Below are 25,640 nucleotides of genomic sequence, written 5' to 3'. Positions count from 1 at the left end.
GTCAAATTGTCTGATGTTATTAGGTATGGATTTGAGTAAAAAAATGATTCTGATAACATTTATTTCCTGTTTTTAAATTAATGTAATTTAGAGCTTGTTTTAACTGACAATTGGTTAAAATAACACATTTTTTCATTTGAAATCAGGGTTTTTCCCACCAAATATAGATTTTTTTTTTAACTTTAAATAATGTGTTGTCTAAAAGTGAACATAAAACTGAACATAAACTAAACATAACTGAAAACATATTTTTTTGACCAAATGTCATTTAATGCATATGGTCTAAATTATATATATATATTTTTTGAAAGTTAAGGAAAAAATGTAATATATTTATATACAATATTTTATTTATACATTTTATATATACAGTTGAAGTCAGAATTATTAGCCCCCCTTTGAATTTTCTTTCCTTTTTTTATATTTCCCAAATTATGTTTAACAGAGCAAGGACATTTTCAAAGTATGTCTGATAATATTTTTTTCTTCTGGAGAAAGTTATTTGTTTTTATTTTGGCTTGAACAAAAGCAGTTATTAATTTTTTAAAAGACATTTTAAGGTCAAAATCATTAAGCTATAAGTTACTTGGTTTTGCGATAGTCTACAAAACAAACCATCGTTGTACAATAACTCGCCTAGTTACCCTAACCTGCCTAGTTAACCTAATTAACCTGGTTAAGCCTTTAAATGTTACTTTAGGCTGTATAAAAGTGTCTTGAAAAATATCTAGTCCAATATTGCTTACTGTCATCATGGCAAAGATAAAATAAATCAGTTATTAGAAATGAGTTTTTAAAACTTATGTAGAAATGTGTTGAAGAAATCTTCTCTTCGTTAAACAGAAATTGGGGGAAAAAATAAACAAGTGGTCTAATAAATCAGGGGGGCTAATAATTCTGACTTCATTTGTGTGTGTGTGTGTGTGTGTGTAATGTGTAATGTAACATGCATACTACTAATAAAACATTTTTAAAGAAAAGGATAAATTGAATTATTTGTAATACATGCATTCTATTTTAAAATTCACTCATGTTATCTAATTATCATACATTTTATTTATATAAATGGTTATCAGTGTGATCTTAAAAATAGACATATATACAGAAAAAAGTATGACTTACATAATAATTTACTAAATATAATTGTATTCATCACTACGTTATTAGAATTTGTGAACTAAATTCTTTTATATAACAAAAAACATGATTCACAGCCAAAGAATTAGTTAATTATTTCATTTATTTATTTCCTTTTTTATCATTTTTTTTACAAAACAGACATGTGGAAGTGGGGAAAAGTGCTTACAGGCTACCTGTCATAATAAATACAAGAATGTTGAGGCCTTGTCCCCCATTCAGAACACAAGAATGCATTTCTCAAATTTAAGTTACAAATTCAGCCTTTTCCCCTGGATTCAGACCTGTACACAGCTCGTGTGCAGCGTCTCTCTCGTCACAGCTGAATACGGCACACGTGAATGAAGAAAACCATGAAACACAGACACACTCGTCTCCCACATTAAATCAGCACACTGCTTAAATAAAAATACATGTACATTTTCTTTACATGTAGCTATCTTTACATTTTACTCAAGTGCTCTTTTTAGTCTTCCTCCTCCATTCTTTTGCACAAAATACTGTTGTTTGTCATTGATAATCCCTTCATCATCGTGTTTAATAATTGTATTTGTAAAACAATCACTGCAATTATCGTTCTTTGTAGGTAAACGGATACGACAACAGTCATTGCAAAGCATCCTGAAAAAGTTTTAATATTCAAAGGTTTAGACATCCTCTGGACTCTTAAAAATATTTAACATACTTGATCTAAAATTAAACAAGTTCACTTGATTTCTAAACAAACAAACAAACAAGGTAATTGTAGCCATAATTCACAAGTTATTTTTAGGATTTATAATTTAAGGCAAGACACTGCAGGTAAAAGCTTTTTTTTTCATCCACCTGTCAATTTTGAGATTTTTTTAAAAGCTTTTTGATATTTTATTTAATTAAATTAAGTATTTATTTAACATAATGAAAAGAAAGCATCCAAAATACACTTTTAAGTGATTCTTTTATAGCACTTTGTCAAATTGGGTCTGTGTATTTCTATTTCAATACATATTTTTGCAGGATATTTTCTCAAAATCTGTTTTTCTCCAATAAATCACCTCAGCAGCTCTAACAACAATCTTCACATTCTTTCTTTTTTCATATATGCATTCTGAAGGTTTTATTGATGGGTTTGTTCATAGATATTTTTCTTTTCTGTTCAAATAATTTCTGAATTATGAAGTGAAGAAAAGACACAATGTCTTAAAATGTCTTTGTAAAATCTCGTTGACTCTAATGTGTCAAAATAATAATTATATTAATAATGAAATAAAAAAGTTCAATTTTCAGTTTCAGTGCTAGCAATATATGCAAATTAGAGTTTATTTAATAATGTCTTGTTTGCATATTTATACATACAGTAACAAAAAATGTTTGCAGTTTTTTAATGTGATCAATCAACCGTGGAAGTGTGATAAAACTAATCTGTTAATCTATTCACCTGTAGTGTCTTGCCTTAAAAACAATAACAGTTTATAGTCTTTTTAAACTCTAAAACTGTGGAAGTCTAGTTTTTAGGCGACTAAGAACACGTTTAATCATGGCACATTTCAGCGAGGGGGATAAAAAAAGAGAAAATATGTCTTACCCATTGGTCCTATGTCATTTATTCCCCATCCACATTGCGTGTGCTTTTGCCTTTTTTCAATCTACATGTTATAACACTGATGCTGGTAACTTTTTACATTCCTTTTGTTTGCATTCATAGTCTCCAAACGCTGAGTCAGAAGAGTCTAGTCTTTACAGTGTGAAGTCCAGATCCTGGTCTTAGCGAGACGCAGATTCACAGGTCACCCATGCGTGTGTTTTTTTTTTTTCCTCAACAGGTGAGTAAAATCCTGTCCAATATAGTCAGTGAGGAAACAATGTCATGTCTCTCCTTGCAGGGTTCTGAGGTCAAGAGCAGGACCTCTGGGGTGGTTGGAGGAGGTCGGGGTGAAGGGGTCAGAGGTCAGTGCGGGTGTTAGCGGCTAAGAGGAAGCTGCGGCAACGTCATGGCCTGGTGAGGGAGACTCTGTGTAGTGAGGACTGAGAACGGATGACCTGCCAAAGCAAAACATATGTTAATCCACAACTAAATCAATCACAAAAATTTAAACTTTAGGTTACAAACAGTTTTGTACGTTAGATTTTATCTTCTCAGCAACAGATAATGATTTTTACCATGATTTGCAAAGGACCCCCACTACACTACACTACACTACACTAAAAGAATGATTGCTTAATTGATTGCTTAATTTTTATGATTGTTTATATTTTTTAGTTGAATCAAATTAACTTTTCAACTTACATCAATAAAACTGACTAAAAATATTAAGTCAAACATTGTATAATTTTAAAAACATATAGGTGAAATTAATTTATTAAAATAAAGTTAGGTAACATAAAACATTTGTTAATTTCTTTACTGGGTAAAGTGTAACGATAGTTAATGCACCTAAAAAAACGTGTCATGCTTGAATGAGAACAAGACCATTTATTTATTTATTTATTTATTTATTTATTTTAGTTTACTCTATTTTGAAGCTGAACAGTTTAACATAAAAATATGAACTGATTGTCATTTTAAATCTTCATATTTTGCCAGTATCTTCAGTCTTTTAGGTTTTATTCATGTGTATTTTTAGTTATTTAATAGTAAAAATTAGGATAAACACTCTATAATGTATTTAATTGATTTAGCAAAGGCAGGTCAGAATAATTTGTTTCATTTGTTTTAAAAAAAATCTTGAGGAATGAAGAATTGTTCATTTTCTCATATTTTGACATTTTTTTTCCCCACAAAAGTTATAAAAAAACGTTATAATTAAACTCTTCACCTTGAAATTAATATGCTTCCCCTGGATATATAAAATCACTTTAGTAATTTTATTTGATGCAGACAACAAAAAGAGTTGTCTTTTTATGCAGACAAGTCTAATTTTAGTTTTTTTGGGGGGGGAAAAGTCCCTTGTTCTTACCATGTGTTACATTAAAATTACATAATAACGCTTTGGTATTTAAACATTTTTAAAATGAATTTTTTTCTGTGATTTATAGCTGAACTTTCAGCATTATTACTTCGTATTATATCTTCAGTATCACATGACCTTTCAGAAATCGTTTTAATATGCTTATTTGATGCTCAAATATGGTTTGTTCTCAATTTTTACTAATAATTATTATCCGTATGATCAATTATTTAGTTATAATTATGGTCCCACTTTATATTAAGTGTCCTTAACTACTATGTACTTACATCAAAAAATAAATACAATGTACTTACTGTGTTTATAATGTATTTGAGAACACGTGGTGCCTTTGAGTTGGGATAGAGGTTGGGTTATGGACAGGTTTGGTGGCATGGGTAGGTTTAAGGGTGGGTTAAGGTGTAAGGGATGGTTAACAGTGTATTTACAAATGTAATTACAAAAGTTAATTACAGATGTAACTACATACAGGTATTTAATCAAGCATAAGTACACAGTAAATACATGTATTTACACAATAAGTACATTGTAACAAACTATTAATTCCTATGTAAGTACATATTAGTTAAGGCCACTTAATATAAAGTGGGACCATTATTATTTCTAATGTTGGACATTTATTGCTTTTGTGGAAACTAAAAATAAAACTTTAGCAAAAGAGCATTTAAAATGTTTTTTTGTATATGATTATTGTTTATTGTATTATTTTGATTGATTGATCGATTGATTGTAAATCATACATTAAAATTTTAAAGGGTAGTGTAGAAAATGTAATCAAATACACTTTATAAATAATAATAATAACAGTGATAATAAGTATTTACTATCAAATTATAATAAAAGTACGTTGTAAAATTTTATATGATCAATTAGTCATGACATTAACTTAGTTTAATAAGATATAATGAACTAAAAACAAATGCGCTTTTAGTTCATTGTATCTTAATAAACAAAGTTAATCATGTTCTAGCTTAATTTTAGAAGTTATTCAAGCTTTTTAAGTCAATTTAACATAACATAAGTGAAATAGACTCATAAACTCATAAGGGTAATTTAAATCAACTTACAAAATTAAGGCAACCAGGGTTTTATCACATTGTATGATTTTAAGTGACACTCTGGAGTCATAATGCTGAAAATTGAGCTTTGAATAACAGAAATAAATTACATTGTATTTCAATTCTCATATAAATTCACATTTTTAATGTTTTAGTGTATTTTTATCAAATTTCTTTGTGAGTATAAAAAATTATTTTTTCATACTTAACCAGATACATTTTAGCATTATGATATCTGTTAGCATCATAGCATACATTGCTCAAAAAATGAATGGGAACACTTAAACAACACAATGTAACTCCAATTGTTAACTTAATATATTTGAGTAAATGTATAGTTTATATTTTAGTATTTACAATGTTAATTTATTCATACATCTATAATTATCAATAGCAGTCTGAAAGAGCAGTTGATCTGCAGTGCATTAGTTTCCTCTCTGTAATGAGATGATGAGGAATCACTCACTGTCGATGTATCCGTGCAGGGCCACCATGCGTGCTCTCTCAGGACTACCGAATGGAGAGTAATGCAGCTCGTCAGGCAGCGAGGGTGGCATTCGAGCCTGTGGATGAGCTTGAGGAGGGCCGTTGTGCTGAGGAGTGTGCTTTTTATGTCTCGCTCGGCAGTTTTGAAACCAGACCTGTGAAAAAAGGCAACTGACTGTAAGGATACGAATTCTCTATTTACTCTAATGGAAGAAATGAAGCATGAAAAGATTTATGTGTGGTCACCTGTATGACTCTTCTGCTCAGTCCTGTCATGTCCGCCAGTTTCTGCAGGGTTTGAGCATCAGGGTTGTTGTCCTGTGCAAACTGAGCCTGCATTACCTGTGTAGAGTTTATAGATTTTAAATCATAGGGTATGTTCAAAGTGATATATTAAAATGAAATGGGAAGTATTGTGAAATATTATTACAGTTTTGAATAACTGTTTTCTATGTGAATATATATATATATATATATATATATATATATATATATATATATATATATATATATATATATATATATATATATATATATATATATATATATATATATATATATATATATATATTTATGGTCCCACTTTCTATTAGTGTCCTTAACTACTATGTACTTACATCAAAAAATAAATACAACGTACTTACTGTGTTGATAATGTATTTGAGAACACTTGTGGTGCTTTTGAGTTGGGATAGAGGTTGGGTTATGTACAGGTTTAGTGGCATGGGTAGGTTTAAGGGTGGGTTAAGGTGTATAGGATGGTCAACAGTGTATTTACAAATGTAATTACAAAAGTAAATTACAGATGTAATTACATACATGTATTTATTCAAGCTTAGGTACACAGTAAATACATGTATTTACACAGTAAGTACATTGTAACAAACTATTAAATCCTGTGTAAGTACATATTAGTTAAGGCCACTTAATATAAAGTGGGACCATATATATATATATATATATATATATATATATATATATATATATATATATATATATATATATATATATATATATATATATATATATATATATATAGCTATACACACACACACACACACACACAGAATTATGAGCCCCCCTTTGATTTGTTTTTTTCTTTCTTAAATATTTCCTAAATTATGTTTAACAAAGCAAGGAAATTTACACAGTATGTCTAATAATATTTTTTTTTACTTCTGTAGAAAGTCTTATTTGATTTATTTTGACTAGAATAAAAGCAGTTTTACATTTTTTTTAAACTATTTTAAGGTCAATATCATTTGCCCCTTTAAGCTATATTATTTCGATAGTCTACAGAACAAACCATCGGTATACAATAACTTGCCTAATTACCCTAAACTGCCTAGTTAACCTAATTAACCTAGTTAAGCTTTTAAATGTCACCTTAAGCTGTATAGAAGTGTCTTGAAAAAAATATTTATATATATGATACAAACACATACAAAGAAAAAAAAACTATACAAAACAATTTTGTTACATAGATATTGGCATTTATATATAGTTTGTATCTTATACATATATATTTTATACGTATATAAACACTTTCCCAATTATATGCATGTATGTGTGTTTTTATACATAGATAATAAATATATACACCACACACATATGGCAAACCAAACGTTTATTTAGGATGCAACTATAAAAATTTAGATTTTTTTTGCCCAGCACTAAAATATTTCACAATATTACAGTTTACTGTATGTTTGATCAAAGGAATGAAGGTTTGTTTAGCATAAAAAATCATAAAAAAATATAATTATATATTGTAACATTAATATTATTTAGCATTGCTATTATATTTTAATACCTTAGCATTTACTTGCGAATTACTGTGAACGATAAAATTATTTTCCATATTCATTTTAAAACAAACAAACAAACAAATAAATTATAAATAACATTGAAAAAAATTCAAATCAAAAAGCCGATGTGTGTTCTGCTGTCTCACCTGCAGTTGTTCAGCAGTGAAGGAAGTTCGTGCTCTTTTGGCTGGTTTTGGTTGACTGTCCTGTTCCGACGGCACCGCCCCCTCCAAAGTGAGTCCACTTCCTGTACGAAACACAAAACTGCTTAGCAAATCCTTCAAGATCAATGACACGAAGCCATAACCCGCGTCTGAAACATACGCACCACTCTCAGCGGCCCGTTTCAGGTTCTCCACCATAGTGTCGTAGTGAATCCGACAGAGCACTTTTTCCTCCACCAGTCCGAACTCTTCTCCGGTGGACAGCTGCCGTTTGCAGGAGAAGCAGGCGAAGCAGGCCAGATGATAAGCGTTTCCTCTGGCTCGTCTGACCCAGTCGCTGGCGTAGATCTGCCGGCCACAGCGGGCACACTTTGTACCAAACCTACTGTGAGACAGAGAAGAGCTCAGGCATCAATACTCACTCCCTAAACCAGTTCAGTTTTGCTCACCATGGCTGTATTTATTTGATGAAGAATATTAGAATATTAGAATTTATAATAGCTCATTACTGAATGTGGTTTAAAATGTATTTAATTACTGCTCAAAGAAACATCTATTATTATTATTATTATTATTATTATTATTATTATTATTATTATTATTCATTCATTCATTCATTCATTCATTTTATTTTCGGCTTAGTCCCTTTATTAATCCGGGGTCGGTACCGCGGAATAACCGGCAACTTATCCAGCATGTTTTTACGCAGCGGATGCCCTTCCAGCTGCTACCCATTACTGGGAAACATCCATGCACTTTCATTCACACACATACACTATGGACAATTTAGCTTACCCAATTCACCTACAGCGCATGTTTTTGGACTTGTGGGGTAAAACGGAGCACTCGGAGGAAACCCATGCCAACACGGGGAGAACATGCAAACTTCACACAGAAATGCCAACTGACCCAGCCGAGACTCGAACCAGTGACATTCTTGCTGTGAGGCGATCTTGCTAACCTCTGCACCACAGCGTCACTCATTATTATTATTATTATTATTATTATTATTATTGTTATTATTATCAGTGTTGAAAACAGTTGGGCTGCTTCCCCTTTTTTATTTATCATTTTGCACATTAAATTGATCAACAGTGAAAGAAAATAGACATTTGTAATAATAAATAAATATATTTCATTTCATCAAAAAAAAATTTCAGTTTTTACAACACTTTGAAACTAAATAAAAAATTTCTCAACACTGATAATTATAAGAATTAATATTAATAATTGGGCACCAATATTAACTGATCATCCAAATTAAAAACAGGAAATCATCCAATAAGAATTTGATCTGAATTAAACTGAACTGAATTTCAGCAATGGCGTTTATGCAAAACTGAACTGAATCGCTTTTCATTTAACTAGAAGTACACCAGCATTTTACCACTACTCTTCTGTCCGCCTAATATGCTAAAATGTTCCACATTTTGATCTATCGTTATGGCTTTTTATGTCCTTTTCTTCATCTATGTGATGACCCTTTGACACAATATACAGGTACACTAAAAAAATGATACATTTTATGGTAAGTGGTGGCAAACAATTTATATGGGCTGAATTTAAACAAACAAATTGATCATTACTAAATTTAATTTGTTCATTCAGCCAATATAAATCATTTGCAACCACTTACCTTAAAAAATTGAGTAAATCCAAAAAATCATTTTTTCCAGTGTACATTGTAAAAAGCACTATAAAATAATGGATGGATAAATAAAAGATGACTTTGAAGAGTGGAGTAATGTATATTAAAATGACATTTTCAACTACATTTAATTGTGATCAAATAAATGCACCCTTTATGAGCAGAATAATCTGACTGGTAATTTAGCATAATAATGTGTAAATTACACTTATTGTCTCGAAAGTACAACATATGTTTTGAGTTGAACAGGTAGTTTTGTCTCTCTCTCGCTCTCTCTCTCTGGCAAAAGACAGAATACAGATAGACTGAACCGCGTCCAAAAGATAACCGGCAAACGTGTCAGACACGGCTGTAAAACTCTCAGCACAAACAAACCAGCAGTAATTCTCTGAGCCGCAGGTCGACAGGAAATGTCTGCTGATAAACTGTGCTGATAGGATCCATAAACTCTTGATTTTATCCAACAGTGTAATGTAATGCATGTAAGAAGTCTATTTTTAAACCACCTTCACTCTTTCTTTTGTTGGAAGGACATTTTCACGTGTTTAAATTAATAAAGGCAGTGTGGATTATATTACGTTATTTTGTACATATTATATAACGTACTTATAATAATACACACTATAGAATATTGAGAGTATATATTACATATTGGCAATATGGTGGCGCAGTGGGTAGCACAATCGCCTCACAGCAAGAAGGTCGCTGGTTCAAGCCCCTTACTGGGTCAGTTGGGATTTCTATGTGGAGTTTGCATGTTCTACCCATGTTTGCGTGGGTTTCCTCCGGGTACTCCAGTTTTCCCCACAAGTCCTAAGACGTGCTGTAGGTGAATTGGGTAAGCTAAATTGTTCATATTGTATGTGTGTTAATGAGTGTGTATTGGTGCTTTGCCAGTGATGGGTTGCAGCTGGAAAGGCATCCGCTTACATATGCAAACATATGCTGGATAAGTTGGCGGTTCATTCTGCTGTGGCGACCCCAGATTAATAAAGGGACTAAGGCGAAAATAAAATAAATGAATATTACATACTATTGTTATATAATTAAGAGTATTTTATACGTAAATATTTCAATAAATAAATGTATAATTAGTATATATATGTAATATTAAAATTCATAATATATCAATATACAATAGTAAACACAGGGTAAAGTTATATATATATATATATAATTCGTTTTCTTTTCAGCTTAGTCCCTTTTTTAATCAGCGATCGCCACAGGGGAATGAACCACCAACTTATCCAGCATATGTTTTACGCAGCGGATGCCCTTCCAGCTGCAACCCATCACTGAGCACCACCCATACACTCCCAATTTACCTATAGCGCATGTCTTTGGACTTGTGGGGGAAACTGGAGCACATGGAGGAAACTCATGCGAACATGGGGAAAACACTGTGCCACCGTGCCGCCCAATATCGTATTATTTAATACATTATTTGATATAACAGAAAAAATGTATATAAATGAAACTGTTCATAATATTTAACAGCAAAATGTTTTTAGTTTACTTTTTTTACAGTTAGTGATTATTAAAGCATTTCTGCAATAAGTAATTTTTAACCACTTTAGTGTTCATTTCAATGAAATACAATGAAAATTATAGACTAAAAATACATACTAAGTTTTTAGCACTCCTTTGTTGTTTAACAGAAAGATTTGAACACATTTTAAAACTTATTTCAAGAGTTTACGCTTAGACTTTGCTTGATAATAATAGCAGATTTGGCATGCTGTCCCGGGAAAGAACCCTGAGTTTGGAGATAATTGAGCCCAGGGCTCCCACCTGGTCAATGAGCATATAAGGGGAGTACGAGATCAGGTAGTTTTCAAGAGCTAAAAAGGGGAGATACGGGGTTACTTCTGAAAATGAAGATAAGTGAGTATCTTCAGACAAGCTTGTGAGTTTGGATTAATCCGACTTGGCTTACTAATGACTACAGATGAGAGACCAGCTGCAATTAATCATATCACATGCTCCTCTCGATATTAGTTTGTGAAATTTCACTTATTTTGTTTTTGTCATGATTGCAGTACATAATATTTACTAGTTATTCTTGTAAGATACTAGTATTTAGCTTAAAGTGAAATTTAAAGGCTTAACTAGGTTAATTAGGCAAGTCATTGGACAACTGATTTATTCTGTAGCCACTGGGGGGGGGGGGGGGTAACTTAAGGCAGCTAATAATATTGACCCTAAAAGTTCTAGAAAATCTCAAACAAAACTGCTGTTATTCCAGCCAAACTAAAAGAAAAAGCAAGGAAATTTTCACAGTGTTTTTTGTAATATTTATTCTTCTAGAAGGCTTTTTCCAGACTGAAAAATACTGTGAAAATGTCTTTGCTCTGTTAAACAGCACTTGGGAAATATTTGAAAAAGATTATAATTTCACAAGTGGGCTAATAATTTTGCTCTCAAATGTATATAAAAGTGAACACTTTATTTGCATACCACAATGTGGTTGGCCTTTTCTGTTTTGCATCTGCTTATCTAATTAGATAGTATGGCAGAACTTTATTGTTTTCTGTTGCACAAAAATAAATTGAAGATGCTATTGACGTTTATGCTGACATTACAAATTAAGCGTCACATCCTTAGCTGCCTATGATTTCTAAGTGACATCATATTCCATATTTAATCTGCAACCACATGGCCTTAGAGCTGCATATGCCACTTCTTCTCTCCGATCAACCGGACTTGATAAACAACCGTGCGGCAACACAAACCAACAGCAAGCACACTGAGTCTGCTATAATGAAGTGTTATTTTGACTGGACGGGGCTGACCGTGCCTTTTTTCTGACCCAGACATCACATTTGGGTGACCAAAGAGGGTTACAGGATTGGAGGACTAAAAGAGACTAATGCTCTACAGATGGCCAGTTTTTTTGGCCTGAATTCAACCCCCCTCCACCAGCACACCTCTGTCACTGGGAGCTCTAGTGTAAACAAAGTGTCACTCAATGCAAAGAAACACGGGATATCAAGATAGCCATGTTTCCCCCATATACGCTACTGAAGAATGATGACACCGGCCCCTGAGCCCTAAACTTGGGCCCTCCATCCACTGGAAATGACATCATAGCTCACAGGGGAGCCCCTCGGGACTCAACAAACCAGGAAACTTGTGTGTATGTATAATCATTTGTCTCTGCCAATATCCAGGATGAGCTAAGATACAAAACAAGCTGAATCGAAAAGAAAAATACGCTTTGGAAAATATTTACAGTCCACTTACGCGCAAAGTATTGACACATAAAACTGTGTTAATGCCTGAGCAAAGCATTCAAAGGGTTTTCTGTGTACCTTGCGCTTTATGTCCTGACAGCATCGTTCCAGACAAAGAGTACAGGGTTTGAGTAATGATGCATTTCAGACGTGTGTTTAGAGGAGAAACATTGTGGAACGGAGCCGTAATCTGTCATGGCAGTTCATTTACCGCAAAAACCTTTCAGAAAAGCCATAAAGATCTTAAGGGGGTTTTGTTTTTCGTTCAGATCTGCCGCACGTCTGATTGTGCGTTGTTGTGCTTATTCTGGATTTATTCCTGTCCTGCAGATCATAACTCGCCAGGGAAAAATTCCTACAGCCGCAAAGCGTTTCCCTCAGCTCCAAAAAAATTCACCTCTGGCTGGAAAAATTAAACGTGTAGACGTACAAAATTCAGTAGATTAAATTTGATATACTCCTGAAGTATTATAATCTGGGGTAAATCTCCCTCTCAGAGACTGTTGAGACTTATTAGTGGTGTTTGCTACAGTAAGCATTGATCTTACTGTTGCACATGGTGGTTTTTCCAAACCTCAAGCCATGAGTATTAAATTTGGTATGTCACACATGTAGACCCAAGGTTTTTTTGTGTAGGAACATAAATAATACAGCAAATCATGTGACTTGTTTAAGTATGCTAATCTGTTCCTTAGCTATAAAAGATCTCTCATCATCATCATGAAATTTATGAGAAAATTATACATATTAGGGATACATCAATTTGGAAATGTTTTCCAGTACTGGGTTGCAGCCGGAAGGGTATCCGCTGAGTAAAACATATGCTGGAATAGTTGGCGGTTCATTCCGCTTTGGCCCCCCTGATAATCAGCATCTAAGCCGAAGAAAAATGAATGAATGAATATATATATATATATATATATATATATATATATATATATATATATATATATATATATATATATATATATATATATATATATATATATATATATACATATATTGGCAAATATGGAAAACATTATTACTATATAATATATTTGGAAGCCAATATTTGTGGCTTAAATTTAAATGTTAGTTCATTTTTTTAGCCTGATCACTAAAAATGCAAACAAATTCTTTCTATTTCTAAACCATTTTATAAATTGCAACTTTCATGGCTTAAATGATTAAAAATAAGCATTTATTTTAAACCAATATGGCAGCCAAGATATCATGCCTCACAAAAATGTATGCCAAAGGATGCACTGTATGTAATCCAATGTAATTTATGTACCAGAAAAGAAACTTGTGTTTTGTCTGAATATACCTACTTCCATACTATGTAGTATGCAAATAAATAGTAAATAATGTGTCAAAATTTATTTGAAAAACAATTGGTGAAAATATCCATACGATCAACTCGATGAGATTTTGGTGTGAGCATCCAATGGACACTATCCTGGTGGAGCATTAGTGAATGACTCTTGTAGCTCTCATAATAACAACATGCCAATTTCATTCATACTTCAAAGAATAAAGTCTTTTAAAAGCAAGTTTCAAACAAATAGTACCTGACACTACACGATTTTGCATGTAGCTAATTAGTTAGTTTGGTTGCTAACTTTAACAACCTAGCATTACCACAGTTTGATCCCATCCACAGTTTTTTGGAAACCACCCAAAGAGTGCATAGGAGTACAGAAGTAAAAAGAGCTGAAAAGGTTGTTAAAAATAGTATATGCTTGTTGAGCTTAAAGTCATATTTTACCCAAAAATGAACATTTCCTCACCTCATAAACTTTGATGAATTGCTTTTTTCTGTTGAACACAAAACATGAAAATTCTGAAGAATGTTGGAAACCTGCAGATATTGACATTCATAGTATAGAAATCAATGAAACCTGATTTCTGATTGAAACAAGTGGAGGGTCAATAAATGACATTTTATTAAATAATTTCCAGAGGAGCATGTGATATGATTGATGCGTCTTGCATCATTAATCGTTGCAAGTCCAATCAAATATTATTGCTAGACCAATCAGATATATTCTAGCCTCCAATAAATAAGCCCAGTCATCCGACCTTCCTTATCTTTGTTTTGAAGAGTCCCTCCATCCACCTCATCTCCCCCTTTCCTTCTTTACCAGGGGCAGCTCTCGAGATCTACCTGTCATGCTACATAGCTGTGTGAACTCTTGAAATAATTACAGAATTAATATTTCTTCAATGAATTTTTCTTTAATCCCAAATTAAATAGAATAACTAAAGTTAAAGTCAGAATTATTAGCCCCTCAAGTTTTTTTTCATTTTAAAATATTTCTTAAATGATGTTTAACAGAGCAAGGAAATTTTCACAATATGTCTGATAATATTTTTTCTTCTGGAGAAAGTCTTATTTGTTTTATTTCGGCTAGAATAAAAGCAGTTTTTGATTTTTTAAACACCATTTTAAGGTCAAAATTTTTAGCCCCTTTAAGCTATATATTTTTTTCCAGTAGGCTACAGAACAAACCATTATTATACAAAAACTTGCATAATTACCCTAACCTGCGTAGTTAACCTAGTTAAGCCTTTAAATGTCACTTTAGGCTGCATAAAAGTGTCTTGATAAATATCTAGTCAAATATTATTCACTGTCATCATGACAAAGATAAAATAAATCAGTTATGAGAAAAGAATTATTAAAACTATTATGTTTAGAAATGTGTTGAAAATAAATCTCTCCACTGGACATAATTTGGGGAAAAAATAAACAGGGGGGCTAATAATTCTGACTTCAACTGTACACAACCCATAATGCTTTACAGAAAGTTCCACCAATCAGAGAGTTGTAGTGAACAAATCAAAACAATAGAGATCTTAAACTCCACCCTCTTTCTTAAGGTACCTTACTATCAACCTTAAAATACTTTAATAATTGTATATTTAGGCCATTACACTTTCCAACATATAAGCCAATTTCCAATAAATTTGTTATATATTGTATTTATAGCAGGGGTGCCGAAACTTTTTATTATGAAGGTCCAACAACCAAATTTTATTGAGAGCCGTGAGCAGAAGATAAATATACCAATCTATTCTACATAAAGTTTGCAATGGGTAATTTCCTAAATCACATTATATTTATAAACAAATAGAAAACATTACTTTGAATCATATTACCTAATGCGGAATATTATTTTTTTTACAATTATAGCATGCAATAAAAACACAATCACTTGTATAACTGTGTAGTTCAATGCTGAATACACTAGTCAAGCATAATCTGCTATGATTTGCTCACCAAAGCCTTTGCATTGTCCTCTATCTGTCGGGTGATAGTGTATATTTTTAACTAAATCTGATTCATTTAAACCAGGGGTCACCAATCTCGGTCCTGGAGGGCCGGTGTCCCTGCAGGGTTTAGCTCCAACTTGCTTCAACACACCTGCCTGGGTGATTCAAGTATACCAAGTAAGAGCTTGATTAGCTTGTTCAGGTGTGTTTGATTAGGGCTGGAGCTAAAATCTGCTGGACACCGGCCCTCCAGGAACAAGTTTGGTGACCACTGATTTAAACCATTTGAATAGAAATATTTAATTTCAATAAGCTTTTTTGTAGCTTAACAAAAAAAACTAACAAATAAAAGGTTACTTTAAATTTGAAATGACAATCTCTTAACCATCCTCTCTTCTCAGATATCAGAATCAATGGTTACCATGGGTCAACTTTGGCCCACAGGCTCTAGTTTGGGCATCTGTGATCTATTGCAACAAAAACCTACATTTTTAAAAATCTAAAAATCCTTCAACAAAAAGTTCCTATAGGAACAAAATATTTCCAGAACATTAATGCTTTAAAAAAGTGGTACTAATAATGCTCTCTACAGTGATGCCCCATTTAATCTGTGTAACAATACCATAATAACCATGCAGAACAGCGTAACAGCGGCTGTATAGCAACACCTAAATCAATGCACAGCAATATACTAGCAACCCCTTAACAACCACCTATGACAGTCTAGCATGCATTGTTAATAGTTTTGAATTATCCTGTAAACAGCACAATATTTATCTCTCGATTATAAATGCATACATTGAAATCTATATTCTGACACACCGTCTTAAGTCACAGTAATTTGAGCCTCTCATTTAGAATCCCGTATTTTCCACTAATATTTTTTTTTTGTTGCCCAAGCTCTGTTTATTTCTGTTTGCGTTCAAACATAAGAAACCTGTCCGCGCATATGGCCATTACAGTACGTCATCTCCTGCAAATCTAGCGATCTCCGCTCGACACAAACCCACTCGGGTTACCGCCTCACTCCATCACCCTGTCCTGATCCTTTGGTTCCTCTGATTAACAGCCTTCTCTGACTTCCTGTGTGGCCTGATGCTCGTGCCTTTGTGGCTGTTTGGTTTTAGTGTAGGTACAGTCTCCGCTTTGACCCTCGCTGCCGGTTCCACCTCCCCCTTTTGCACACAGAGCAAACCCACTTTGATTTCCTGTAATTACGCTCTATTAGAGCAGCTGTCAATCTGGTCCAGATGAGAGACTAACACCAATGAAACATATCTCCTTGTGTTTTGTTTTCCTTTTTTTGTGTAAGAAATCAATGGAGATCTTTTTCCTTTCAGGCATGTGATGGCTGTCCTATAGTTACGGAAGCACCGGTGAAATAATTCAGCTGCCGAAGAACAAATGATGAGCTTGAGCTACAGGTACAAGTCTTAATGCCTATGCCAAAACATCAACAAGTGTCAGAAGCAAGGCTCAGATCATTTACAAACCAAACTGAAGTAAATGTGCAGATGTGGGTCAAAGAGATTTTGGAGCCTGAATTAAATTACATTTATAAAAGTGATTTATATAAGAATCTACTACATTAATGTCTCAAATAATGTTTGTGAAAATAAAATGTAAAACAATAATATTCGAAAAAGAAGAAAATAGCATTTCGAATTAGTATTTAATCATTTAAATTTCTATTTTTGTGTTGAAACAAAACAACATGCTTATTCTGACCTGTACTTGTATATAAAATATTTTAAGATATAATATAAAATTATAAAATATAAAAAAGAAATGTTGAATATTTTTAAATAAAATTCAAAAGCTGATAAATGGGATGAAAAGTGGTCAAATATAAGGCTTTAAAATTAGAATTATTTAGTATTTTATGGCTGCACTGTTATCTTTAAATACAGTCTTTTGTTCTCATCAAACAGTTCTGTTCGAAATATGCCTGACAATATATTTTTGTATAATATCATTACTATATTTCGGTGTAACTATTATTTGAATGACATTTAGTGGGTGTTTTCTATTAATCTTGATTAAAAACAATCTATGTTGCTTAGAAAATATTAATTAAATTGTCAATAAACAACATATACACACACATACATATACATTGCTCAGCATAATTGAGTACACCCCATTTTGAAAATGAATATTTGTATCCATTTCTCAGTGAACATAGGCAATGTATTTTGGTGCATTTAAACAAAACAGATTTAATAAACAGAAATATTTATTAAAATAATATTTTAGTCACCCAACATATTTAGAAAGTAAAAGATAATACAATTAAATTCAAGCAAAATATTGCAAAAACAAAGTTACAACCTACAAGTTTTTCAATTTTTTTGCTTCTCTTGATTTTTCCTGTTTTATAAATTTGTATTTAATATTTTTCTATAATGTAAAAATTTGTGTGTACTAGTTTTTGTACCATTATCGTAAGTTATTTTGTTAGATAAGCTTCAGATTTGGCTTCAGTACTGACTAATTTAATGTATTTACACAAAAATAATATTGTAAAGCTTACTATGCAAAATATGAATTTAAAAGATTGATTTGTGAGGTGTGTAAAAAAAAAGCTTATATATGCCTTCTAAAACACTTGTGTTTGAAAGGATTTGATAACAGGGATGTTTCAGTGGCAGCGGAGAAAAACAAACGTTCAATGCACTTCACATTACTGAAGTCGACTCCACAAGCTCGGAGCTATTACTGTCTCTTTTACAAGGCAAACACGAATACATTACAGAGTCAATCACTATTCTGCTGCCATGTAGATTGACTTGATTCCATGTCAGAACTGTTAGCTGTATATACTGTCATGAATAACACTCATAATTTGGAAAATCAATCGAAAATTAAATACCACTGTTCCTTTAAAGGAGCAAAATATCATTTAGAGCAAACATAATCACATTAATCATTCTTAAAGTTTATTTTAATTTTATTTTTAAATTGTATTTATTTGTTTTTAGGTAAATATTACATGCTACAAATCACATTTCGATTATTTGAATTTATTTTGAATTCTAGTTTAATTTTATATTAATGTACAAGCTACAAATCACATGAAAATAAAGTTTAAATGTCAATTACAATAAAAGTGTCATTTTAATTTTAATTTAAAGTCTGGTTTAATTTAATAAAAAATATCACAAGCTTAAAAAAATCTAGTTTCAAGGTTAGTTTGAAGAAATGTGAATACTGTTGGCATATTTGTAATATTTAATGCCAATGAAAAATTCCTGTAAAAAAATGTTTTTGCTTTGAATTTTTAGGTTAAATCAATTTAACCGTACAAGTCATTGCAATTATATTAAACTGAATCAGAAAATAAAACCAAAGCTCATATAACTACAAGAATGACATGGTTAACTTATTTTGATAATTTCAAGTAGCATAAAAACATGACTTGTTGATCGTATTATTTTGAAAAAAAATCTGTATGATCTTGTCTATTTTATTTATATAGCTTTCTCAAAGAATTCCAACATTTCAGATTTGTGCTGTATTGAACCACATCTAACCATCCTAGCAATATATTTTCATCCCTCATAAAATCAACAACACAATCCCCTATAAAGTTAGTTTTTTTATGCATTTAGATGTCTTTTCCACATGCAGACTCTTTAAATATTCCTCTTATAATCTCTCTTTCGGTTAAACAGCCGCTGAGAGATCCCGACGCTCCAGACTCACTGAAGATCAAGGCATTGATGCACCATCTTGTGGAGCATCTCTTCAGATTATTGGCCTTAACGTAGAAAACAAACCCTCTCCTGCAACACGGCATTGACTTTAAAGGGGCCAGTCATTCACACTGACGGGCAATAAGCAGGGAAGGCTGGCCAATATCACACTGCTATTCACATGCCTCGCTGAGTGCTCTGCAATCATGCCATATCACAGCCCTTCTACCCTCAATGCAATTTCACAACTTCCCTGTCGGATCTCTCTCAATCCATGCCTTCCCATAGCACTGGATGAGATGGAATTGTTTGACTTGTGTTTGATTTCTAACACTGTTCAATTGCATGCAAGGGAACTGAACTCAACTGATAATCAAGTAATCAAGTACTATTTAGACCTCTCATTATATTACTATTGGCATCAGTTTCTTTTGTGGGCAGCAAAAGGAATTTTTTTCAGTAATTTAGTGTGGTAAATTTCAAATTAAATGGTCAGGAAATGTTGTGCAGCCTAATATTACTTAATAAGAAACAATTTTTAAAACAAACTACTAGCCAAAAATGTACTTAGATAAAATTATTTGCATGGTTTATTATTAAACCTGTTTAATTACGCAGGAGAAGACAATTATGGAATCTCAGACTTTATTTCTAATGAATAAATCATTTAGTTATAAACCCGAAACACTTAATAAATCGATTGTCTTTAATTATTAGGCTTTATCAGGTTTTGCGGATGCTTTAAATAGTTAAAAGCGTTAATTTAACTCACTAGAAAGTTAAATTAAATCACTAAATTATAAACAGCGTTTTCTGAAATAATATATATTTGTTTAGGTAAGAATTAGATTGATACTTTTTGACGAAATCACATTTTTAAGCGCTAAAGCTTAAGACGCAACACTCGCGCAACGTATTTTCAATTATATACTTCAGTAGTAAACTATTTCGTGTATGTGCACGCCAGATATTTTTAAGGACAGAAAGTGAAAAACTTACCCTACCTGAAATAATCCATTTTACAGAAGATTTCCTTGTTTTTAATATAGCAGCTGCTGTGCTGGCGTAGTGAAGTCCTGCAGACGGAACATTCCAGACACCTCACGTGCCAGATCAGATTATTAACCTGAAACAAACATTATAGCGTATGTGAAAATTAATAATAATAATAATAATAATAACAACAATAATAATAATAATAAGAAGAAGAAGAAGAAGACGAAGAAGAAGAAGAAGAATAGAGTACTGGTAATAATAATAATATTGAAATTAAAATAGGACACTAAAAAATGCACAGTGCAAGTCTAATTGCATTTTTTACCAATTCGTAGCATTTGCTTTATACAACAATGTAATTAACCATTCTAAAAATAACTCGATTTATTTAATCTTAAAATCACTGGCAAAATATATATATATATATATATGTGACAGGCTTCTAATGAAAATATTTGTTTAGAATTAAGTTGTAATTAAAAATTAGAATCTTTTAAATATTTGTAATAATTCTTTAAAATTGTGTGGTTAAATTAAGTAAATGCTTGCATTATATTATTAAATTAAAAGCGAAAACAATATAAAACGGTATATTTTAATAATGTTAATCAAAATTACAAACATCTTAAATTAAATTATTAGAACTTGAAATGTAATACATTTCAAGTATGTTTAGAGACACGTATGATATTTTTCTTTTACAGCAATATTTGTTTAAATATTCTGTTAAAAAGCTTTTAATTTTAATGTTATTACTTGAATTTTTTGGTGATATATTTTAAGACCCTCAAACCCCATAAACTAAGAAAGAGGAAAAAGGAAAGTATCTAAGAAGGTCCGTCTTAACTAAACTGTAATAAAAACACACGCACTGTTTTATTAGTTTCCGCAAAAAAAGCAAAACACACTCGGACTGATCGAGCTGTAATCATCCTCACGCGCAACACACGCACTTCCTGAAAAACAAGCAGCCCGAGCAGAGCACATGATGCACGCGAGCCGGAGCACACAGATCCTGTCAACATCAGCACTATAGAAGACTGCAAATGTTTAGGAAACAAAATGAAGCCAACTACCTTGTTAATTTTTCCCGAAAAGCGTCAAAACGCAGAAAAGAAAATCTGTGTGTAGAAATATCCATTTCATAATTAACCTAATTTCCTCTTCTCGTTATTTTAATGTTTCTCTGACCTAACCAAAATACAGCATGTGTATATTACTAAATATGTTTTAGTTCTGTCAAAATGCATTTTTCATTGATATGATTTGATCTAGACTTTATTTGTTATACATTTAAAAACATACACTAAAACAATTAGGAGCATTTTACTCATGTTATATAAGGACATAGGCTACTCTAATGTAGCATTTTATTTCTGCTTTTTGTATTCGTTATTTATTGATTAGAATTATCAAGAATTTTGAATAGTTTATCAACTTTAAGATTAAGTCGCAAATGATTTTTAAGCCTTTTTAAAAATCTATAAAAATAGCAGCATTGTGTTAGACCACAAACACGCATGTTAATACGCACAAAATAATTAATAATAACAAGCAATCCAAATCATAATAAGGAACAGTTTAGGCATAGCTTAATAAATCATTTTAACTAAAGCCTACATGATTTTGTTTGCGAATTTTCCAGAACTCAAATACTCCATTCGCTTTAAAACACTAATATTATTTAACACCACAGTTCAGTAGTCACAGGAGATTACACACACACTCACAAACAGTCGTACCTTGAGCAGGTATCTGTCCAGGATCTCCAGTCCGCAGCTCGCGCACACGTTCTTCCCGGTGGACGGCACGGAGGAGGCGGTGGACGTGGGCGAGCAGATGGACGGAGTTGAGGGCGGACTGGGCGAGGAGCGCGTGTCGTCTTTCTCCATATTAGATCTATGAGATTCCCCGTCAGACTGTGACTGCAAGAGAGGCATCGAAAATACGTCATAAACTTGACACTTTACATAAACATGACATTTATAAATATGACGTTTAGAATTTTTTTTGTTGACAAGAATATTTTGTAAACCGAAAAATTAAACCCGCTAAAACGGAAACCGTCAAATGCAAGTTGACTTGCATGATTCAATGAGAGGAAACAAATCAGATTGTAAAACACAGCCGCTTTTTTTCAAACATGGTTTTATTTTTGGACATTTCCCATTTGGAAGGGCAAGAAAAAAATAGAATATACTGGTAAAGAATGTTTTTTTTTACTCATCAAGTAGCTGTATGAATTCATAAAATGGTCGTGTCAGAATGAACGGGTGTTTTACAACATAATTAACTTTTGTATAATTAACCATTATGCAAAAGGATATTGACATTTTAAAAAGTGCAGTCAATTTGAAATAGACATCCAAGAACTCTCAAATAATGTATTCCATCAACAAGAGTGTTGTGTTTTGCGTGAAGGCCTGTCGTGCAAAAGCAAAACGCACCGATCTCGCAGAACCTCGTTAAATCCTCACTCACCATCGCTTGTCCGTGTTGTCCGTCCACGCAGCGTGATGCTCCCGGTGTGCTGTGCGAATCTGGAGAGATCACCTACAACACAGTCAAGCCACAGTGCTCCATATCAGGCACGTTCTCGGTTCTATATATGCGTCCAAAAACAATAAAAGCGCTTTTAACTGTGTATTGAGAGCCTCGCGACAAAAGCCCCTGTTTTTAATGAAGCGATTTCAATTTGGATTGATTTTTTCCCCACACTTAACCCGTGCCTCTTCCCATAATCGTATTTCCACGCAATCCAGGGAGCTGAAAAAAATAAACTACCTGCAATTACAAATAGCTTGAAATGCTCGCGATAAGAGGACCCCAGAGTGTCAATTTCAACTGCCAATCAGGGAAAGCAACGGGCCACCCAAAGAATTGCAAATTTGATTTTTAATGGCAGTAATTAAAATCTAATTTTTCCTCTGCAGACTTGGCATGTGAAGAGGATGGACCGCAAATCACACTATTCAGAAGAGATCCTGATTCTCATGACATCACTTTAAGGTGAAGATGTTACAGGCTGCAGGAGATGCACAGAGGACTTTCACATCCAGCAACATGTTGGCGACTTCTTACTTTTTTTGTTGCATGCAATTAAATAGATAATAGCTAACAAGCATAAACGGTTTATAAATGTCTTACCTGTTTTGAGGGAATTCCTTCGGATAGAAACTGATTTCCCTCTGAAAGAGGGGCCAGAGCTTCATTTTTCCAATACATTTGACGGCGTAACTTCAGATGTTTTTAAGCTGCATCAAGTGTTTTTTGCAAAATGTTCATCCCATGCGCCTTTTTCGGATAAATTCGGTTTGATATAACAGCAATTCGTCGTTTTAATTCGTCGTTTCCTTCGGTGTAAGTCAGTCAATAATCTCTATACAAACGTCTTCACATTCGTGGTAGCTCAGTTAACCGACAGCGGACACGCCAAACGCGAGCGGTTCGTCGGGACGCCTTATTTAGAACCGTTTGCAGGATATTTCCTACTTTTTCCCTCTTTTGGGATGCAGTTGCTTGAGTACAGGAAGTGGAGAAAATTGAGGGGCTGGCAGGTTTTGCTCCTGCTCTCCTCATAGGCAGTCAGAGCACAGCCTACCTTCTGAAAGTTTACAGATCAGAGGGGAGGGAAGAGATGTGGCCTGAGTATGTACAGTATCGACATTTTGTGATGCTGAAAGCTTGCTTGGTGTTTGGGTTTTAATTTACGAAATAGCGATTCAAAAACTATAGTCGGCTCGGCTGATCAATATTTATTCGAGCTTTTAGCGGATGTTAAATAAAAAACACGAGTACAAGGAATTTAATATATTGAAACATTTACAAAGAAATTGCAAATAATTTTAAGAATATTTCGGCACATTTTGATTAATAAATTGGCTTACAAAATAATGCACGGTCATCCAGTTAATTGAATTTAAAATGCATAACACCATGAACTATTGTTAATTTAAAATATATATTAAACCATTTTCTCTTTTAAAATTATTTATAATAAAACAAGAAAATAGTCACGTAGCTCATCTCAATTAGGCTACATCATATTCACCACATCATATTCGACGAGTTATTTTTATCACGTACAATAATGGTTTTGTAGCAATGCCATATATAAACCTTTTTGGTTTCTTAAGGAACATTTTAGAGTTTTAAAAGAACAGTTTATCTGTTAATGTGAATAACATTTCTGCAAAAACAATAAAAATAAAAATTATAGAATGAAATTTGTTTCATATTCCTCGTGGAACCATAGAAGCCAATAAATAACCTCTATTGTTAGGTAGGTTTTGTTTGAATTGGTTGTTCTATATAGTTAGATCTGATAATAATGTACTGCAAAGTTCAGTGTCAACAAAACATTTAATTCTAAGGTATTTCTTTTTATACGCGTTTTAAAATGATTTTGATTTGTCTGTTTACTTTGATTTTCCAAGAACTCAAGTCAAGCAACATATATTCAAATAACCTATACGTTAATATATCACATTAAGCATGCATATAGGCTAAATTCGTATATTTTGCTGTCGGCTATGCATGTCATCACTACTTGGAATTGCTTCAAAACGGGCATGTGAGATAAAATATAAGGTGGATTGTTTTTTTTTCCTATTTTTCAATCCTGAAAAAAGCATATACTATTATGTGGGGGAGATACAGAGAGGGAAAGTACATTTCCATCATATGCAGGCAGAGAGAGCGAATACAGCATTTTCTCTTAAGCAACAATTTTATTATGAATGAAAAAAAACATTTCGTGTGTTGTGCATGTGCACAAGATCATATAAAGGAGAGCGTTCGGGTTCAATGGGAACAGAAGTTACAAAGCCCATATTACTAGTCTTTTATTTGAATTTGAAGTATTGCTCCTCGAGGTTTGATTTGAATAAAACAAGAAAAATTGTCACGTAGCTTATATCAATTACATCATATTCATCGTAGAATATATTCGACGAGGTATTTTTATAAGGTACAAACGAAATGGTGATGTCGAATCATCATATAAAATGACAGTATATAAAAGTCAAATATTTATTTCCGTTAAAGTGAAAATCCGGTTATAACGCATGCTAACTCGAATTTAACACAAGAGCAGATTTCATTCATATGAAAACATTAAAATTGCGTTTAATTGATATTGAAATAATGAAATTGTATTTACTATAAAAGGGAATTTATTATAAGCTGTAGAGCTGTTTGTAACTGACTTAAC

At 32.6% G+C, this 25,640-nt stretch overlaps 2 protein-coding genes across 31 annotated transcripts in view; one reads left to right on the top strand and one right to left on the bottom strand.

Annotated features, from left to right (window-relative positions):
• The window catches only part of morn5 (MORN repeat containing 5), a 38,969-nt gene extending 13,849 nt beyond the window's left edge, over positions 1–25,120 (top strand). For 2 of the 29 annotated variants that reach the window (XM_073913991.1, XM_073914004.1), the window contains 5 exons: positions 2,822–2,902; positions 3,000–3,115; positions 5,626–5,803; positions 17,078–17,161; positions 23,362–24,621. In XM_073913991.1, coding sequence (XP_073770092.1) covers positions 2,822–2,864 — 43 coding nt within the window. In that variant the 3' untranslated portion in view covers positions 2,865–2,902; positions 3,000–3,115; positions 5,626–5,803; positions 17,078–17,161; positions 23,362–24,621. Of the gene's footprint in view, positions 1–2,821; positions 3,116–5,625; positions 5,804–7,586; positions 7,669–17,077; positions 17,162–19,411; positions 20,115–23,361 lie in introns of those variants that run through there. The other 27 variants (XM_073914003.1, XM_073914001.1, XM_073913997.1 and 24 more) reach the window with 25 other exon arrangements.
• Positions 1,223–23,953, bottom strand: lhx6a (LIM homeobox 6a). 2 transcript variants are annotated; one of them, XM_073913799.1, is made up of 9 exons: positions 23,576–23,906; positions 22,910–22,981; positions 22,171–22,353; positions 20,437–20,558; positions 7,763–7,980; positions 7,581–7,681; positions 5,873–5,968; positions 5,607–5,781; positions 1,223–3,156 (listed from the first exon to the last, which is right to left on the bottom strand). In XM_073913799.1, the coding sequence occupies exons 1-9, from the start codon at positions 23,651–23,653 to the stop codon at positions 3,077–3,079; spliced, it is 1,125 nt and encodes a 374-aa protein (XP_073769900.1). In that variant the 5' UTR covers positions 23,654–23,906; the 3' UTR covers positions 1,223–3,076.
• Positions 25,121–25,640: the final 520 nt, after the last annotated feature.

The sequence above is a fragment of the Danio rerio genome, chromosome 10 (assembly GCF_049306965.1).
Source record: "Danio rerio strain Tuebingen ecotype United States chromosome 10, GRCz12tu, whole genome shotgun sequence".
NCBI classification, from domain to species: Eukaryota; Metazoa; Chordata; class Actinopteri; order Cypriniformes; family Danionidae; genus Danio; species Danio rerio.
Note: the sequence above shows the minus strand (reverse complement) of the source record. Positions and strands in the feature narration are given on the sequence as shown.